This window comes from Danio rerio, chromosome 11 (assembly GCF_052040795.2).
Source record: "Danio rerio strain M-AB ecotype USA chromosome 11, GRCz13ab, whole genome shotgun sequence".
NCBI classification, from domain to species: domain Eukaryota; kingdom Metazoa; phylum Chordata; class Actinopteri; order Cypriniformes; family Danionidae; genus Danio; species Danio rerio.
In genome coordinates, this window is record NC_141031.1 from 174,576 (window position 1) to 195,000 (window position 20,425).

Below are 20,425 nucleotides of genomic sequence, written 5' to 3' on the forward strand. Positions count from 1 at the left end.
TGAAAACACTAAATACAAACTTTTTTATTTTTTCCCTTAAAAAGTCCCACAAAAAACGTACAGTGTAACACATCCACGCTTGTACAATGATGATGAAAGGTTAAAAACTCCTCATTGTCTTTATATGCAGACGACCTGTTGTTATACATTTCACATCCAGTTGAAAACGTCCCAAAGATAGTAAAAAATTTATCTGATTTTGGTAGTTTTTCAGGATATAAACTAAATCTTTCTAAAAGTGAATGCTTTCCAATCAATTCCCTTGCTTTACAAATTAATGTAACATCCCTTCCATTTAGGGTTTCACAATCTGGATTTAAATATTTGGGAGTCCATATTACCCGCAGTTTTTCAGGTTTATATGCAAAAAATTTCTTACCACTATTAAGTAAAATTAAATTGGATCTTCAGAGATGGGACGCACTACAATTATCCTTAGCAGGCAGAGTGAACTGTATAAAAATGAATATCCTACCTCGATTCTTATACTTATTTCAATCCCTTCCAATTTTTCTCCCAAAAGCTTTTTTCCATAAAATAAATACACCTATCCTATCATTCTTATGGAATGGGAAGAATCCCAGAACCAGTAAGGAGCTTCTTGAAAGACATAGATCCCAGGGAGGTTTAGCACTTCCTAATTTTATTAGTTACTACTGGGCCGCTAACCTCCAAAAAATTGTTAGTTGGTATAATACCCCAGAGGTTGATTGGTGTAAAGCTGAAGCAAATACTTGTATTTCTACATCACTTTCTTCATTAATAACAATGAAGTTACCATTTTCTCCGTCTAATTATTCCTCAAGCCCCGTTGTATGCTCTACACTCAAGATATGGTCCCAGTTTAGACAGAAGCATAAACTGACTGATTTTTCTATGCTAAACCCTTTATGTAATAACCACTTGTTTCCTCCCGGTAAGCTAGATTTCACATATGTTCAATGGCAGAAGGCAGGCCTGGCTAGATGTTGTGACTTCTATATAGACAACACCTTCGCTAATTTTGGTGACCTCTCCAAAAAATTTCAATTGGCACATTCCAATCTATTTCGTTATTTCCAGGTCCGACACTTTGTCCAAGCTCAGAGCTCAACTTTTCCTGATTTACCACCAGCCTCAATGCTGGATAAAATTCTACAATCTCCTACTGCTCTTAAAGGTCAAATTGCAGCATTATACATGATTATCATGTCTCCAAATGATGCTTTAATTGACCGAATTAGAGGAAAGTGGGCAAACGACATTGGAACTGAAATACCTGATAATATATGGGAAGAGGCTCTGAGTAGAGTAAATGGATCCACTTCCTGCGCACGCCTCAATCTCATACAATTTAAAATTATTCATCGAGCCTACTACACAAAATGTAGACTCTCAAAAATATATCCTTCTATTGATGAGGTGTGTGATCGTTGTAGAAGTGAAAAGGCAGACTTTTTCCATATGTTCTGGGCTTGTCAAAAGTTGAGTGACTATTGGACACAAATATTTAAAACATTAAATGACGCCTTTAATTTAGAGATAAAACCTAGTGTTGAGCTAGCTATCTTTGGGGTACCAGAACACAATATATTGTTGACAAACAAGGAAAAAAATGTATTCGCCTTCGCTACTTTGTTAGCAAGGAGAAGAATACTACTTGAGTGGAAATCAGCAGCTTCACCTAAAGCTTCAATGTGGATGTGTGATCTGATTTTATATTTGAAATTAGAGAAAATTAAGTATTTAATGAAGGGATCAGTCCAAAAATTTTATGAGACATGGCAACCTATGATTACATGTTTTGGGAAAAGGAAGACTCTCTCCTTTAACTGATTTATATAAATAAATCTGTGCAAACAGGTTTAACTGTGATCACCAATATGGTTTAGTTTGATATGTATGTAAAGGACCACTATAAATGTAACAGAATATTGATTTGTATTAACATGTACTGTAGGTAATTATTTATTTGATTTTTTTTTTTTTTTTTAAGTTTATTTATTTATTTTTATTAATTTACTATTATTATTATTATTATATATATATAATTTTTTATTTTTATTTTATTTTTTATTTATTTAATTATTTACTATTATTAACAATATTTTCAATTTTGCTATACTTTTATTTATTCCTGTTGTAATTGTATTTTAATTTTATTTGTTTGCTAATTTATTTCGGCGGCAGTGTTCGAAAATGGGGGGAAAGTTACAACTTTAAATGTACAAAATGTTTTGTTAAAGCTTGAGAAAATCATCACAAATAAATGTTTTAAAAAAAAAAAAAACTCCTCATTGAATTAGTGAGAGTAAATGATGAACATCTCCATCTGCTTATATCTGAGTTTCAGAACAAGCCTTTCTGCTTCTTCATCCGGGCCTGCTTCCACTGCGGCAAACAGCTGAACGCCTCCTTAGAGATCCCAAACACTGCCTGGAAATCTGCCTCCGAGAGGTGCTTCTGGAAGACCAATAATAACAATAATGAGGACAATGTTTGCATGAGCTGGTGGGAATAATATAATGAGTGGAACAAACATGTATCATCACACATTTATTCAAATGCTGTAGTCAAATCAGCTGCGTATGGCGGACACGCGAGTGCATCATGAACAGCAGCGTCTATAATGTCAGGAATTTACTGCTTATCTGAACACACACACACACACACACACCACACTGAAGACCATCGTCAGATTTATTAAATACTCTGCTGTTTTTGAACATTACTTTAGGAAGGTGTACTCTTGGATAAAAGCATCTGCTAAATGAGTAATCGTAATAATGTAATAAATACTGTAGTACAGTTTAGATTTTACTACAGTAAACTGGTTTATTTTAGCATATTACACTATATTTGTGTGTTACCATAGCGACTGTGGAATCACCACAGCAGATCAATTACTGTAGTTGTTGTGTTACCATAGCAACTGTAGAATCACCACAGCAGATCAATTACTGTAGTTGTTGTGTTACCATAGCAACTGTAGAATCACCACAGCAGATCAATTACTGTAGTTGTTGTGTTACCATAGCAACTGTAGAATCACCACAGCAGATTAATTACTGTTGTTGTGTTACCATAGCGACTGTAGAATCACCACAGCAGAGTAATTCAGGCTGTTTGCTGTAGTGTGGCTGAACACCACTGCAGTGTGTCCTGTCAGGTACTCTGTAGTGTTTATCATGAAGGCTGTAGCTCTACTTATATAGACACATTACACACTCGTAAAACAATCAAACTGGTCTCATGAACAGCGCGTTTCCTCAAATGACTCATGACACACTCCTGCATATATTTCCAAGGCAAAACTGGCACATATTGTCCTGGTCTCCTTGAGCGGTTTACATGGAACTGTGCAGTGAATCAGTATGGAGGACTCAGTACAGGCAGAGCGTGTGCATTCATAGACTTATTCATTCCATTACTCTGCTTGTTTTAATGAGAAACTCTCTTCATTTAGACTCATCACTTCTGAAAACAACACTATATGCTTCACTCCTCTAGAAAATGCTGCTTGATGAGAGAATTGTTTGGACTGGAAGCAAGACTACACCTCAGAGTAAGAGCAGCGTGTGTCTCAGTGCACAGAAAGCATGAGTGTGTGTGTGTGTGTGTGTGTGTGTGTGTGTGTGTGTGTGTGTGTGTGTGTGTGTGTGTGTGTGTGTGTGTGAGAGTGTGTGTGTGTGTGTGTGTGTGTGTGTGTGTGTGTGTGTGTGTGTGTGTGTGGTTCACCTCTCTCTGTGCTGGATCCACATCTTTGGGCAGATCTTCAGTGCTCTTGTTCACCAGCAGCGCCGCTGGATACTCAGAGATGATGTTATTCTCTGGAGCATCGGAGATCTGCACATTAACACACACTTCAGCTCAAACACTCACTACAGCAGCACATGGCAAACACTTTAGATGATTATGCCTATTATTAAGAGATGACCTGTTCATATATAAAGCAGGATCTTATTCTGCATCCTAGCCAACATCTAAACCCAACTTCTACCTTACTAAGTGTTAATAGGCAGCCAATTAGTCATTAATTGAGTTAGTAGTGTTGGTTAATGGATTGTTAACACTGTGAATATTGAATTTTAATGAAGTGTTTCTCCGCTGTGTAGTGTAATAGTGAACAGAAGAGCGTACGTATTGAATGGTGCTCGGCAGCGTCACATCTCCCAGCTCCTGCTTCAGCTGCTCGTACGTTTTTCCTCCCTAGAAAGAGAAAGAGGTAGTAAAAGTCAACAACACATGCCTATTTTAACCTAATTTAATAAGTTAATCAGCTTTCCACTACAATGTTTCAGTTACACAAAGATTAATGATGTTTGACTAGAAAAATAAGTCAGATTCAGAGAGCTGGAGAACATTATCTGTGTGTATTGTCAGCTCAAACACACACACACTACACACAGCAGGGACGCATTTCCAGCTTGTGTAAAGGCTCAGAATAGCTGTTCTTCAGACGTGCAGCGCGGGCTCCAGGACTGAGGAACACTACACTACAGCAGCACACGTACACTCCACTTGCTAGGGTCCCAGGCAGTGAACCAGCCGGTGAATGTGGGCGGCTCGAAGCCCTGCTTGATGATGACGATGGGGGTGTCGGGGTCTCTGGAGCCGGGGTGTGTCCGCAGGTACTCGGCACAGGTGGGCACACACTCGCGCCGCTCCACATCATTGGCCTCATTCCCCATCCAGAGGAATATCTGCAGGAGAGAGAGCCGTGACAGCACGAAGGTCAGCTTCACATCAACACAACCATGTTTCCACTAGTGCTGGCCAAAAACACCATCAACATTGATGGCGTCCCAAATAAAGGTGTGTTTTGACATATTTCAAGTGTGTGTGTTGCATATATTTAATATATATATATAGAGAGTTGAAGTCAGAATCATTCTAATTATGTTTCTTTTCCAATTTCTGTTTAACAGAGAGATTCAGCACATCTCTAATCACAACAGTGTTAATAACTCATCTCTGATAACTGATGTGTTTCCTCTTGGTCATGATGACAGTAACTAATATTAGACAAGATATTCTTCCAGACACTAGTGTTCAGCTTAAAGTGACGTTTAAAGGCTTCACTAGGGTAATTAGGGTAAAGTTAGGGTAATTAGGGTCAGACGGAATCTGCAGACTTTTTATGTTATTTTTGGAAAGTTTTGGGAGTCATTCATTTATTCATTCATTCATTCATTCATTCATTTTCTTGTCAGCTTAGTCCCTTTATAAATCCGGGGTCGCCACAGCGGAATGAACTGCCAACTTATCCAGCAAGTTATTACGCAGCGGATGCCCTTTCAGCCACAACCCATCTCTGGGAAACACCCACACACACACATTCACACACACACTCATACACTATGGACAATTTAGCCTACCCAATTCACCTGTACCGCATGTGTTTAGACTGTGGGGGAAACCGGAGCACCCGGAGGAAACCCACTCAAAGGCAGGGAGAACATGCAAACTCCACACAGAAACACCAACTGAGCCGAGGTTCAAACCAGCGACCTTCTTGCTGTGAGGCGACAGCACTACCTACTGCGCCACTGCCTCGAGTTTTGGGAGTATCATAACCTAAACTTTAATTTATGAACTAAAAAGTAATACCTCTTTAACTTGTATTTAATGTTTACAACGCAAGTCCAATTAGATCCACTCTATTTGGTAAACAAGTCTGTCATATAGTATCTCTACTAAAAGACAGAACATTTCACTGTACAAACTTTATTGTAAATGAATTATATGAACATTTTCATATTAGTCAATAATTATATTGAAATTAATTTAAAAACTGAATAAATTTATTTTTTATATTAATTTTTACACATTTACTTGAGTAAATAAACAGAATCATTGATGAGGTAAAAAGGATTCTGCACGCGCAGATTCAGTGTGGGAGTAGTCATTAGGCAAGTCATTGTATAACAGTGGTTTGTTCTGGAGACAATCCAACACTAATATTGCTGAAAGAGCCAATAATATTGAGCTTAACATGGGTTTAAAACAAATAAAAACTGATTTTATTCTAGCCGAAATAAAACAAATTAGACTTTCTCCAGAACTACAAATATTAGAGGAAACACTGTGAACAACTGCTGAATCTGAGAAACATCATCTGGGAAATATTTGAAAAAATAAATATATATATATATATATATATATATATATATATATATATATATATATATATATATATATATATATATATATATATATATATATTTATGAATGTAAATGATTTTGATTTCATCTGTTTAATACACACACATATATTATGCCAAAACTATTTTTTATTTTGGATGTGACTAATTTTTGCCCTATTTCCAATCCCTTTCTCAGTTGTTTGTGATTTTAGTTTACAGTACTATAAAAAGTACTCATGGCTGGTTGAGCTCTACCTGGTCCCAGGTGTCCAGCAGCATGACGTCGTCCTCCCGCAGGTCGTCCTGTGTGAACTGCGTGACCTCAGTGGCTGTGAAGCATCCCGTCTTATTGGAGCACTCGAAGAGACGCGGCTGTTGCTCCAGAGTCACCTGCTGCAAACTGAAGAGCAGAGCGCAGGTGTGTGTTACTCAGATTGACCCCGCTCTGGCTCTGTAGCGGCTGTTTGTGCTTCATTATAAAGACATTTACATTGACAGCAGATAATCATGCATTACTGAGCGTTGCTGATTTCCCTGTTGGGGAGAGGGACAGTGTGTCGTTTTTACTGTTGATTTAGGTGTGTGTGTGTGTGTGTGTGTGTGTGTGTGTGTGTGTGTGTGTGTGTGTGTGTGTGTGTGTGTTTTACCGTCGGTCGCTGGCGTATGGCGTTCGTCCACCCAGACTCTGCCAGAACTCCTCCGGCTCCTGACCCTCCGCCATCACCTGCTCTGAGCGACCCATGAGCACACTCAGATCCTTCGCCATCGCACGCTCGTCCCCGCTGGAGCCCTGAGACACACACACACACACACACACACACACATTCAGCAGCAGCTCATCATCGCTGCAGTGTTCAGTGTTATAGTCTCTCCTCTCTGTCTGTGGAACGATGTCGTACTTTCCCGTACCACAGGTAAACTCCGCTCTGGCTCTTCAGCAGGAACACGTCGTTGGAGTTGAGCGACGCCGCCAGCGCTGGAACCTCCACGGCGCGAGTGCTGGACGGGTGCGAGCCGCAGATCTGGAACAGCCGGACGGGCGGCTCTGGCTCCACTGGGCCCTTACGGGACGTCCCACCCTGAGCAGAGGAACACAACAACAGAGTAACCCTGAGGGAAACACCCACACACGTGCGGGAAGACTCCATTAAGAGCAAATTCCAGATGTGCTGTGATTGAGTTGAAGTGTCTGCAGTACAGCTGTGGCAGTCTCAGCTGAAGCATCTACAGTCTGTCTGTGATAGTCTAGGTTGAATCGGATGCAGTATGGCTGTGATAGACCCAGCTGAAGCGCCTGCAGTATGGCTGTACCTCATAGATCACCATCTTGCCCTTGAAGATGGAGGTGAAGTGTCGTGGCTCCTTCCCCATGGTGACGGACACCTGCACCGGCTGACCTCCGTACTGCTGATCCACCGTCACCGCATGATACGCACACGCCGTCACTTCATCCTGAGACGCATGCCGGCCCTGAGGACGACACAGCACAGTCGATCTGGGTCAATCTGAGTCATTCAGAGTCAATTTGAGTCAATCTAGAGTCAATTTGAGTAATTCAGAGTCAATCTGAGTCAATCTAGAGTCAATTTGTGACATTCTGAGGCAATCTGAGTCATTCAGAGTCAATCTGAGTCATTCAGAGTCAATCTGAGTCAATGTAGAGTCAATTTGAGACATTCAGAGTCAATCTGAGTCATTCAGAGTCAACCTGAATCAATCTAGAGTCAATTTAAGACATTCAGAGTCAATCTGAATCATTCAGAGTCAATCTGAATCATTCAGAGTCAATCAGAGTCATTCAGAGTCAATCTGAGTCATTCTGAGTGAACCTGAGTCATTCTGAGTGAACCTGAGTCAATCTAGAGTCAATCTGAGTCATTCTGAGTCAATATGAGTCATTCTGAGTCAATATGAGTCAATCTAGAGTCAATTTAAGACATTCTGAGTCCATCTGAATCATTCAGAGTCAATCTGAGTCATTCTGAGTGAACCTGAGTCAATCTAGAGTCAATCTGAGTCATTCTGAGTCAATATGAGTCATTCTGAGTCAATATGAGTCAATCTAGAGTCAATTTAAGACATTCTGAGTCAATCTGAATCATTCAGAGTCAATCTGAGTCATTCTTAGTCAACCTGAGTCAATCTAGAGTCAATATGAGTCATTCTGAGTCAATATGAGTCAATCTAGAGTCAATTTAAGACATTCTGAGTCAATTTGAGTCATTCAGAGTCATTCAGAGTCAATCTGAGTCAATCAGAGTCATTGTGAGTAACTCTGGTCAGCAGTAATGAAGGGAACAGGCCGCTTTACCCTCCACATGTAGAGGATGTAGTTTTTCCTGCCGTTGACCTCGTAGCTGTAGAGAATCAGATAGCAGTCCCCTCCATAGAAAAACCCGTGTGTAGCTTCGCTGACCTCCGCCAGCTCCAGGTTCTCGATACGCCACACCTGCACATGAAGAGACAGTGTGGATGATCCATATTCACACTTTTAGGAACCGTCTCTAAAGTCACACATGTCATCGGTACACACTTTTCTAAGCATGTGCACTAGCTGAGGACGATACCATGAGCTGCTGAATGCGGGGGCCAATGATACGATACATTAATGACACAGAGGAAGCAGCCACCACCAGTTACTGAATATTAAAAATGTGCAAGGTCAGCATTATATTTGATCCCTACATGAGCAGAGTTCTGAAAGTGTTTACAACTGATTTCAGCACACTCTGTCTCTCTCTCACCTGCTTCTCCCCGCTGCCGTCGTCCACCATGCGCTCCTGCGCCGCCACCTCCGGCATCACGTGCATCCGGCTGGCATCAAACTTCTCCTGAGGAACATCAGCTGAGACACACACAAACACACACTCAGATTAATAAACATAGATGTGTGTGTGTGTGTGTGTGTGTGTGTGTGTGTGTGTGTGTGTGTGTGTGTGTGTGTGTGTGTGTGAGTGTGTGCGTGCATGCACCGATTTTTCCAACAGTGTGTGTGCGGCCCAGGCCCTGCGTCTGGTCTTTGACTGTCCAGTTCTTGAAGAGCTGCTTGAACAGAGCTGATTCTCCTCCGTCACAGATGGACTCCACTTTGGTGCTGAGCGGGTAATTCTTCAGCTTGATGAACTCCTAAAGTCAGATAACACAATAATGACTGATATCGGCTGAAAGTGGTTTATAATAATCCCACAATGGGTTCCGAGTAGTCCACATCAAATGATTGCTCTAGAAGCAGTGCTGGGAACGTTCACTCTAGAAGTCATATATTACCATCCTGTGTTACTCAGTGACGTCTTAAGTAGTCATGAGTTATGTTAGGTTTAAAATAAGGTTGAGCTCATTTTATTGAAAATGAAAAGGTAACTCTGATTACACAACATTTATAACCGTATACTGGATCTGATCAGGTCATTCTGATGGAAAGTCAACACTTGAATGTCTCCTTTTTGATCATGGTATTACTGCATTTGTTATTTAAAAAAAATTGCAAACAGTAAAACTTAAACAATTCAGTAAAATGGGCTGAACATAACTTCAAATTTTGCACTTTGTTCCTGTCACTTAAAAATGAGTTAATTTAACTTAAGTACCATAAAAATGCATAAACTTAAAATTTCAAGTGTAGTGACCCCAAAATCACAATTAATCCTTTGAAAAAAAAAAAAAAAGTAGGTCATTTTCACAAATGTAATCTTGACTAAAATTCTAATAAAAATTCTAAATTTTAAAATCAGAAAACAAACGGCTTCAGGTGTAATTATCCATCATAATGTGAATAAATGGCTTATTCTTACCACTAGTTTGGTGAACTGAACAATTTAAGTATACTCTACACCATCGGCAAGTTAAATCAATTTAAATATGCACGTTTTGGGAGACTCCATTACTCAATTAAATTGAGGCAACGGGTTGACTTAATTCATTTAGTTCAGTCAACTTATTAGGGTTTTTAGTGCACATATGCACAGTAGTAAAGCACTGGGAAGAGTTGCTGCATCTCCTCCAGCAGGGGCTCACCAGAGCTCGGGTCATCGCTGCTTGTCTCTCCGCCTTATTGGCCATCTTTCCCTTCCACACGAAGATGGACACGCCCCCCTGGTCCAAGATGTAGCAGTCCTCCAAAAACAAAGCAAACCACAGTGAATAAACAGTCCGACAACTGCAGAGCATGCTCACATCATCAACAACACCGCTACGCTTCATTTTAGTTTTGCATTTGTCACTCTGGATCAGTCATTTCTGTTCTCGATATACAGCTGACTGCGTCTCAGCGTTGACCATCATCAACAATCCCATGCTGTACCTCTGAACTTTAATAAATCTCCATTCTGATTCGGATGGTACACACCACATGAACTAGACTTTTGGCAAATGTACAGTTTAGACTGAGAGAAACAGAGAGGGCGCACTCACGTCATGATTCAGCAGGTCCTGGGTTAGTGGACTGGTAGCGATCTCGGTGATCTGCATCGTCCCGTTGGCATCTGACACACTGCACAGCAGGACCATTGTTAGATAAGGCCGGATCTTACACCAGCACCAGTATACATCACAGATAGTCCAGTTAGCCGAGGGCACTCACTGGTAGAGGGTGAGTTTGGCCATCTGCTCGCGGTCAGTGACGTCGTCCGGCGTGCCGCTGGGTAGGGTCGAGGGTCGCTCTCCCAGAATGCTCAGCATCACCTGCATCAGCAGCGGAGCGGCGGCCTCCGCATCGCCCTCAATCACCCCGATCTCTGCCCGCCCGCCGCGCTCTCGGTCCCGGATATCCTTGGCCAGCATCATGCCCTTTAGTCAGATTCACCAGAGGATTAACAGTACTGTTAGCACAAGCTCCACTGGACACATGCTGGAAACACACTGCTGCAATCATCTTCACATCCCCACACACACACTGAATGCCTCCTCAATCGTAAGTAACTTGGACAAAATCATCTGCTAAAGGACTAAATGTAAATGTTAATCAAACATGCACAATGTGTTTCAGCCCGGCCGATCATTTCCACCTCCTGCACCACCTTGTTTAAATAGAAATTGCATTGATTTCACTCTTATATGTGTGTTAGGTGTGTTGGGGGTCTGTGGAGCGACTGAACTCTGAGGAGTGTGTGCAGGTGTCAGTAAAGGCAGAGCTGAAGCGTCCAGAGTTTCAGGAATACACTAGATCTGGAGATGCCGACCTTCAGACGCTCCTGTGTGTTGCTTTCCGGCCCGTTCCACTGGATAATGGTCTTTCCCAGATCCAGCAGAAACACACTGCCTGTGTCGAAGCTCTTCCAGCTCACCTCCACCTGAAGATTAAACACACAACTGGACCATTATACTGTGAGAAACACTGCCTGAACAACCCACTGCATCTCACATGAGGAGTCTGCTTCAAGGTCTACAGGAAAGCTTGATGACAGACTCATCTTGATGAATGTATTTGAGAAGCATCAGCCTGAAGTCAGCACATTAGAGCGGGTGTATGGTCTATAAGATGATAGCGTCCCTCACCTCTGTGCCGGTCACTTTCCTGCGTCCCTTCACGTGCAGCAGTCTCTGGATGTTATAAGTGTTGGTCTCCACATGGTTCATCCCTGAAGCCACTCCACCTGACTTATAGCTGCAGGACATGTGAAGACGTGTGTATGAGATTCTCTCATCCTCATGGACCAAAACACTCTAACATGTCAAGCACTTTGAGCTTAGCTTAGCATAGATCATTGAATCTGATTAGACCGTTAGCTACTCGCCTCAAATATTACCAAAGAGTTTAGACAATTTTCTATTAAAACTGAACTCCTCTGTTGTTATATTCTGTACTGAGACCAATAGACAATGTAAATATTATTATATTGGCCGTTACGGCTTGAGGAACTATACTCTTATTCTGGTGTAATGATCAGGAAACTTTACAGCTGTACTATGGCTGCAGCAGCGCAATGATATTACACAAGCTGATCCCTAGTTAGCTAGCTGGGCACTATTTTCATAATTCCTAGCCATATCGGCCTGGGAAATAACCATTCCTCTTTCTTCATCAGTCTTGGTGCACCACAGAAGGGTCAAGCTTTAAACCAGGGGTCACCAATCTTGGTCCTGGAGGCATACCTGCCAACACTCCAGTTTCTCCCGGGAGTCTCCCGTATTTCAGACCCATCTCCCGTTTTGTTCTGTCTCCCAGAAAACTGCAAGAATTTCACCCCCAGCTTTTTTGATGCAGTCCCCGGATCGCTGACCCTGGTAGTACAGACCATGGACACAACCCACCACCCTCCGGTCTCCCAGATTTTCAGAGACAAATGTTGGCAGGTATGCCTGGAGGGCAGGTGTCCCTGCAGAGTTAAGCTTCAACTTGCCTCAACACACCTGCCTGGATGTTTCAAGATTGCCTAGTAAGAGCTTGATTAGCTTCTTCAAGTGTGTTTGATTAAGGTTGGAGCTAAAATCTGCAAGATACCGGCCCTCCTAGTGCAAGTTCGGTGACCACTGCTTTAAACAGTACAGTTATTCAATATTTTGAGTGACATGCTAATACTCTAATCGCGTTTGATGATCTTTGCTAAGCTAAGCTAAAAGGCTCCTCCAAACGTGGAGATTAAATGTGTTAAGATAAATGTAACTCTAGGAGGGCAGTAAAATGAGTCTAATTCTAGAGGAACTAAAGTGTTCCTTTAGGCCAGTGGTTCTCAATTCCTTTGCATGTCATCCTTATTAACACACCTGAACCAGATCTTCAGCTTGTTAACAGAGAGATCCTTCAACTGATTCTAGTGTGTTGAATAAGAGAGACATACACAGGGCGGGAAGTCCCGAGGACTAGAATTGGGAACCACTGCGTTAGATCATGGTGTGTTCCATAAGGCTGTGGGTGTGTTATTCAGAGGTTTACATGATGCCCTGTTTGAAGTATCCGCAGAACATGCTGGACTCGTGCTGCTGGACCTCGCGGTGCTGCACCGGTGTGGAGCCCAGGAACTCGTCCAGCTGGACGGCGTACATCGCTGCGGCGCCCTGCTCATCTATTGACGATGCAGAGCCGATCCAGTAATGGATGTCATAAGATATCGTTTTGCCAGATTTGCATGTCTGCAAGCGGAAGGCAGGAGAGGAAGAACACATGCATTTATGATGTTGTACAGGGATTATTATAATGCATACACAATATCTTTAAGGTTTCAGAAGTAGAACTTACTGAGAGCAACAGGTAGCAGTCTCCATCAAAAAACTGTCCATGAAACTTTTCTGGGATCAAAACCAGATCCATCTTCTGCAGAAAAAACAATGTGAAACCTCTGTCAGCCTGAGAGCCTGTCCACAATCTGCCTCTAACACTGTAATTACAGGACTAATATGGCCTGCATTCAGTATCTCATGTCATCTCTTCACTTCAGTCTCATTCATCATTCATTCCTCAACTGAAACATGTAAATACACACCGGAGATGTTTCCTCTGATAAAAGAAAACACACTAGTTCTGTCAGAACTCATTTACTATTTTCAAAGCACAATCTTTACAAATACAGTTGCAATCAAAATGAATCCACCCAGAGTGTCATTAGCCAGGTTTCCATCCTAATGTGAGGAAAATCTTTTCATAGTTTCCAAAAAAACCCAAATGCAAATTAGGTGCATTTCCATCCAGCTGTTAGAGCGGCTGACTGTAGCACCAGCCACCAGGCAACCAACAGGAAACAAAGCGTGATGGTGTCCTGTGGGTGTGATGATTATATCAGGTGCATTCCTCATTTCACAATATTCACATCAATCCTTTTCCTCAAAAAAGGGAGGGAGTGGACCCAGACCCCAACCAGGACAATGGATCATGGTGAAGCCAGTGGCGGAAGAGCCAAGGTGGAGATAGAGTTGAAGACACCCAGGCGGGAGGGTGGAGGGTTGTCAATGAAGATGAAGCCAATGGTAGTGGAGCCCAAGGTGGAGATACAAAGGGGTTGGGAGGCCCAAGGTGATGCTGGTGACTAAGTCTAGAAGACTCAAAGAGTAACTGAGGACCAAGTAGGAGCTGACGGGCAGGAGGATTCCAATGGGGGACAGAATAATCTGGTGCAGTTAGAGATGTTGTGACAACTAATCAAGAAATTGGAGGATCAAGGGAGCCCAGTAGAGCTGGAGAGATGATGGAGTCAAGGGAGCATTGAGCCAAGGTGGAGCTAATGGGTCTACAGATAGAACTGGTGGGATGGAGGAATCCAATGGAGACCAATTGAGTCAAAGGAGTGGAGTTCCAAGGTAGAGACGAAATGACAGATTACCAAGGTGGAATCAGAGAAATGAGGAAACCTGATGGACCACAGTGGACACAAGGGAGCCGAGCAGGGCTAATAGGATGGAGTAGCCCAATGGAGAGCATTAAGTTAAGAGAGTCCCAATGTGGAGATGGGATGATGATTTACCAAGGTGCAATCAGTGAAATGAGGGAACTCAATTGACCATGATAAGGGAGGATTATGCAGAGGGGTTGGCAAAGGGTCTGCAGGTAGAGCAAGGGGACAGAGGAGCCCAATAGGGCCCAAAAGAGCCAGAGGCATGATGTGCAGTCGGATGGGTGGAGTCCTGAGGTGGTGATGGGATGATGTCTTACCATGGTGGAATCACAAGAGAGACAAGGGGCATGCACCCAAGGTAGAAAAGATGGGTCTGCAGGTTGTGTCAGCAGCTTGAAGGATAAAGGCAGAGACTGTGGGTCTTCAAAACAGCATGGATCTGGTCCCTGGAAGTCTCGCTATGAATTCTCACCACCAGATGGAGAGGTCTAAGAGTGAGACTGTGATGGGGAATAACATAAGAAAAGGGGGGAGATGGAGGTTGGGTGGGGATATTTACAGCTGACCAAAAAAAAGAAGGATAAGGAGCTGGATAGGACTAGTGGAGATGGGGAAAACCCACAATTCTAACCCTCATAACAATGCAACATAGCCTAAGAATAGTTCCCAGAGTTTGACTGCAGCTCAGCCTCAACAGTGCGAGTCTGAGCCCTCCTGTCCCCATACTCCACAACAACACTGTCAGGTGTGCCTCGAGGCTTTGATGATCCACCCTGTCACTCGTGTTGGCAATCACTGATCACTGATCTCACTGAGTTAAAATTACCTTGAGGATCTTCCCTAGACAGTTTAGCCATGATCATGGAGTTAATTCAGTGTATAAGAACTTGTAAAGACAGCTGTCTACGAGTCAGGAAGACTCGAGGAATCGACTGAGGAGTTGATCTGCTGGCTCCATGACAGCAAAAGAGAAGAAAAAGGCTTCAGAAATGTTTGTCTTTGAGCTCTGTTTTCTGTCATACAAGAATATCCTGTTCAGTCCTAGAGCATTCAGCAAATCCAACTGAAGAGCACACACACACACACACACATACACACACACACACACACACACACACACACACACACACATTAACACAGGCAATACCAGAGAATGATGAAACTGAAGGACTTAAATGTAAAAGATAATGACAGTTTAAATAAATCGAGTGTCCAACTAATGATGGGAAACAAGACAAATGAACTCAGGACAGACACGTGATACAGAGACTGCAGTGGAATCTTTTCTGAATATCAAGAGTTTCAAGATTCTCACATACAGAATGGCCACATGCTCTACTCTTATACTTTCACTTATTTCTGCAACTCTACAACCCATCCAGAAGCCTTCGGTCAGACGGTGAGCTCCGGCTCGCGGTTCCCTCACAGAAACACTGAAAACCATTTTCCAGAACCTTTACATTCACTGTTCCTCACTGGTGTAACGATCTCCTCGAACCCACACAGACTACCGAATCTCTGACAATCTTCAAGTAGCTCATTTTAACTTGTGTAATAAAGCACTTACATTTCTTACTGCCTCCCTACTCTAGGTTGAATGTTTCTAACAAAATCAGGAGTTTTGTGTTAGCGGTCTCTCTTGAAGCCGCCGCTCTGTGAGTCACTTTAGTTAAAAGTGTAAATGACCAAAGGTAAAGAGCTGTGATAATATCAAATGAAAGATTTTCTATCAAGTGTAACTTGTGGGTTGAATAATTCTGACGGTTTACTTTGCTTCATCTTTAAGTCCTCAGAGTGCTTCATTTATCATCTTCATTGATGATATTACAGAGTGCTTCATTGATCATCTTTTCCTAATAGTTTTCCTAAAGTTTGTTGACAGCAGCAGAATGTCTTAAAGATCAGGGGGGTGAAAACGTTTGATTGCAACTGTAGAATGATTGAAAATAAGAAGTTTAACAATGAAAAAACACTACTAAATACCAACACAATGTGTTAAATCCCAGAAGCACCACATGTATCTACATAACCAGAGTTATTGTTCATAAATGAGTGTGTGATCAGCCTACCTCGATCCTCCAGATGAGGACTCCTGCAGAGTTTGTGACGGCGCGGAACGTGTTCTGCATGATTCAGCGGCGTGTGCGAGACTGAAAGCAGAATTCAGCTTTAAACCAACACTTGTACACCTTCACTAACAGTACCTGTCTCTCTTTAACAACAGCTGTTGATGGAGCAGCTCTACTGTCACCAGAGCACACGTCTGAGTACCTGTAGGTCTGAGCAGATGTTTCTCCACAGATGGAAAGGTCTGATGTGCGGAGCTCTGGGGGTTTTCTCTGAAGCCAAAGCCAGGCACACACCGCATCATGCCCTTTTTTGTCCACTTCTGTTGAACAGAAGTTACAAAAACGTCATTTGAATGCATTTGCCTGGTGAGCTCAGCATCCAATCTGGATTAGGCTTGAACACAGTCGAGGCAAATGAGCAAAATAAACAAAGAGCAATATTCAAAAGAGCTGAAAACATCCTCCTCATGCCGGTCTGTGAGGAGATACAGCAGATTTAGAGGACACCAGTGTGTTGGATACAGTCTGATTCACTGTCATGGGTTTCTCAGATGGCTTGATGACACTCTGGTGATGAGCATGCACATGTGTGATGCTACATATCAGCTAACTCCATTATTGGAGTATACTGTATACTGCACAAATGCTTTTCTTGCATGGAGTTTTTGTCTTGTTCCCAGTCCAAACATCCAGATATTCTTAAATCAAGATGCATTTTACAGACAGGCAAAAAACAACGCCTGCTAATTCATTCATTCATCATTTCCTTCAGCTCAGTCTCTTTATTCATCAGGGGTCGGCACAGCGAAATGAACCACCAACTATTCCAGCATATGTTTTACATAGCTTCTAGCTGCAACCCAGTACTGGGAAACACCAATAAAGACTCATTCACACACACACTCATACACTACGGCCAGTTTAGTTCATCCATTTCCCTATAGCGCATGTGTTTGGACTGTGGGGGATACAGCAGATCATACCATAGCGTTACCATAGCAACTGTAGAATCACCACAACAGATCAATTACTGTAGTTGTAGTGTTACCATAGCAACTGTAGACTCACCACAACAGATCAATTACTGTAGTTGTAGTGTTACCATAGAAACGGTAGAATAACCACAACAGATCAGTTACTGTAGTTGTTGTGTTACCATAGCAACTGTAGAATCACCACGACAGATCAATTACTGTAGTTGTTGTGTTACCATAGCAACTGTAGGATCACCTGTAGATCAACTGCTATAATTGTGTTTCTATAGTAACAGTCTTTTCATCTGGGTTACTATAGTAGTTTTAATGCGTCAGTAGTGTACAATCAACAGTCCTCAAACACTGCAGATCTGCTTCTCTGGTGCTGGAGTGTGTGTGTGTGTGTGTGTGTGTGTGTGTGTTTATATAAAGCACGGCATGTTCACTAGCACAGCTTGTCTGTCTGCATCAGCTGCTTCAGATGGTCAGATGGACCGATTGTCTTGTTTTCTGTCCTTAAAGCACAGACAGATCAAGCAAAGCTAATTTTCCTACTGATTTACTCTACATATGTACTGGATGTGGCATCACTGCAAGGTTTATTTAACTAATGACCCAAACTAGCTGTAAGAGAACGAGCAGAAGGCTTAATTAGGCTGGGTATGAGCTCTTAGAGGACCTTCATCAGTCTGTAGTGTGTAAACTGGAGAGAGAGTTCACACAGATCATCAGATTAATGCAGATGACACAACTAACCACCAACAGCAGCTGTGTTTCCATATAAATATGCAAACTAGACCCCTGCACCAAACCTGAATAATGCATACATTAGTGAATGAAGCAGCGTTTCCATCCAACGAGAAACAGAAGAGGATAAAATCAACACTTCCAGATAACCTGGAGTAAATATGAGTCAGAGAGATGTAGATCAGTGCGCCTCTGTGCTCTGTATTCATCATATATAATGGAGAAGTAATGGATTCATTTACCAGTGACTTCAGAAAAGTAATCTGATTACTCAACTGCTGTTACTCGCAGTGCTGCTTGGTTCAATCTGGCCACATCAAATTATTCACACTCTTACTCTGCAACTTCTTAAAGGGGCACATTCCGGGACTTAATGAAGTTATTCTGCCTCTGTTTAATTTCTGCTGCTGTGTAAAGCCGCTTTAACAATGATGGACACACAACTGATCCACACTGGAGAAGATTCACTTCACATTAGGATGAACAGCACACTGAACAGCACTGAACCATGACAACACAATGTAAAGCAATCATTTATTAGATCAGACATTCCTGGATATAAACAGAAGATGATCATACAAATCACATGTTGAGCATGAGCTCTGACCTCACAATCTGCTGACATCCATTAATAAAACCAATAATCATTTCATACGCATTAAAACACGTTCACTGAACACAGAACAGAAGCTTCCCATCATCCCCCGCGAGAACTAACAGATCTAATCCCCTTCCACAATCACACAATACAAAAGCAGAAGTAAACAAACGCTCAAGTGTTGACCTGAGAGCTGAAGACGCTCCATCACTCCTCAAGAACAGCAGCAGTCAGACCCTCCAGCAAAATCTCTCAATCCTACTCTGAAAACGGCAGATGATGTGGGCAGATTTTAGGAAATTTGCAGCCAATTTTATGGCTTTTTTCAGATTAATATTCCAAATATCTTATGTGCTTGTGTTTTTGTATGTAACACTGTGCTGATGGCGTGTTGTAGAGAGAGAGAAATGTGAACAGCGTCCTGCTGACCACCCAAAATATGCAGGAAATCTGTAGAAATAGACAAAAAGTGTGAGATTTTACGATAAATTCAGCGATTGCAAGATTGAGAACTGCCGGCGGGTCTGACAGCTGATTACGGTCATGACAAATCAGAAATCAGTGTTTAAAGACTTCACACTCAGGATCTGACTCATAGAAGCTGACTGACTGACTGACTGACTGACTGACTGACTGACTGACTGATTGATTGATTGATTGATTGATTGATTGATTGATTGATTGATTGATTGATTGATTGATTGATTGATTGATCGATTGATCGCTTCTACAAAATCTAAAGTGTGAGATTATTAGAGCCAACAGTGCTTCTGTATGTAAAAACAGCAATATAAAACATCTCCTACATAATCATAGTCATCCAGCATGAGTATAAACTGTGCAGAAGTGTGGGGAAATCAGATGCTTCACATGTTCCAGTGTCAAATGTTCATTCATAAGCACTTACTACACAGATTCAGTGAGGCTGCGTGTGAAGGATGTTTTAGAATGAGACGCTAGATGAGATATTCTACTGGCACAGCAGAGAAACCCTCTCCTCTCCTCTCCTCTCCTCTCCTCTCCTCTCCTCTCCTCTCCTCTCCTCTCCTCTCCTCAAGACAATAGATGATGTGTTGGTCCCTCAGAGACACAGACTCAAGGTTTAAGTCGTGATCATGTGTAACAGCTCGTGTTTAATAACACGCTGAACATCCCTGTAACACACACTAATAGTAATAAAGCAGATGGAATAATGAGCAGAGATGTGCGGGTTTCTCCAGAGTCTCTCAGTAAAGCTGATGAACTCATCACTCATGAACAGAAGCTGTGTTCCCGCTGTACATCAGGCGTCTGCAACTACTGTATGCATTAGAGAGAGGAGTGGTTCAGTCCAGTGAGCGTGCTGTAGGGATATAGCGTTTGCAGGATTTCTCCTGCCTTGTCAGATTTAGAAAGTAGGCAGCACATTTTGATGATTGAATATGCTGCCCATCAGATTTTCTCCCAGTGTAAATGTTGATGTGGAGTAGTGTGATGTCAAGCTGTAATATTGGCCTAACCTACCTAATACCCAACCCCAATCCCAGAACCATTCAAATACGGTGCTGGTAGCATGATCTGATGGGGGGGTGTCATGTCTCTGGTGTGGGCAGGGTTCAGGGGCAGATGTTGGTCATTACAGACTTCATACTATAGAGATGAATTAAAT

At 42.2% G+C, this 20,425-nt stretch overlaps 2 protein-coding genes across 4 annotated transcripts in view; both read right to left on the bottom strand.

The window, feature by feature from the left end:
• avil (advillin) lies at window positions 1-18,563 on the bottom strand. 3 transcript variants are annotated; one of them, XM_087272803.1, is made up of 21 exons: window positions 16,661-18,563; window positions 16,459-16,539; window positions 13,300-13,374; window positions 12,997-13,193; window positions 11,619-11,727; window positions 11,303-11,413; window positions 10,705-10,910; window positions 10,536-10,614; window positions 10,140-10,238; window positions 9,098-9,251; window positions 8,870-8,970; window positions 8,437-8,574; window positions 7,437-7,595; window positions 7,025-7,204; window positions 6,773-6,915; window positions 6,381-6,525; window positions 4,494-4,682; window positions 4,120-4,188; window positions 3,718-3,825; window positions 2,271-2,442; window positions 1-107 (listed from the first exon to the last, which is right to left on the bottom strand). In XM_087272803.1, the coding sequence occupies exons 2-20, from the start codon at window positions 16,516-16,518 to the stop codon at window positions 2,329-2,331; spliced, it is 2,436 nt and encodes an 811-aa protein (XP_087128929.1). In that variant the 5' UTR covers window positions 16,519-16,539; window positions 16,661-18,563; the 3' UTR covers window positions 1-107; window positions 2,271-2,328.
• A 136-nt stretch (window positions 18,564-18,699) lies between these two features.
• Window positions 18,700-20,425, bottom strand: part of si:ch1073-456m8.1 — a 9,513-nt gene continuing 7,787 nt past the window's right edge. The window contains exon 6 of the mRNA XM_087273092.1: window positions 18,700-20,425. This exon is cut by the window's right edge and continues 379 nt beyond it. The gene's annotated coding sequence lies outside the window, so the exon portion shown is untranslated.

Bases quoted from the DNA above. Each gene is read 5' to 3' on its own strand.
- avil (XM_087272803.1), bottom strand. From the start codon at position 16,518: ATGCAGAACACGTTCCGCGCCGTCACAAACTCTGCAGGAGTCCTCATC. The intron at 10,239-10,535 runs GTGAGTGCGCCC...TTGTTTTTGGAG, and splicing joins AGGACCTGCTGAATCATGAC to GACTGCTACATCTTGGACCA. The intron at 8,575-8,869 runs GTGAGAGAGAGA...CTTCATGTGCAG, and splicing joins ACGGCAGCGGGGAGAAGCAG to GTGTGGCGTATCGAGAACCT.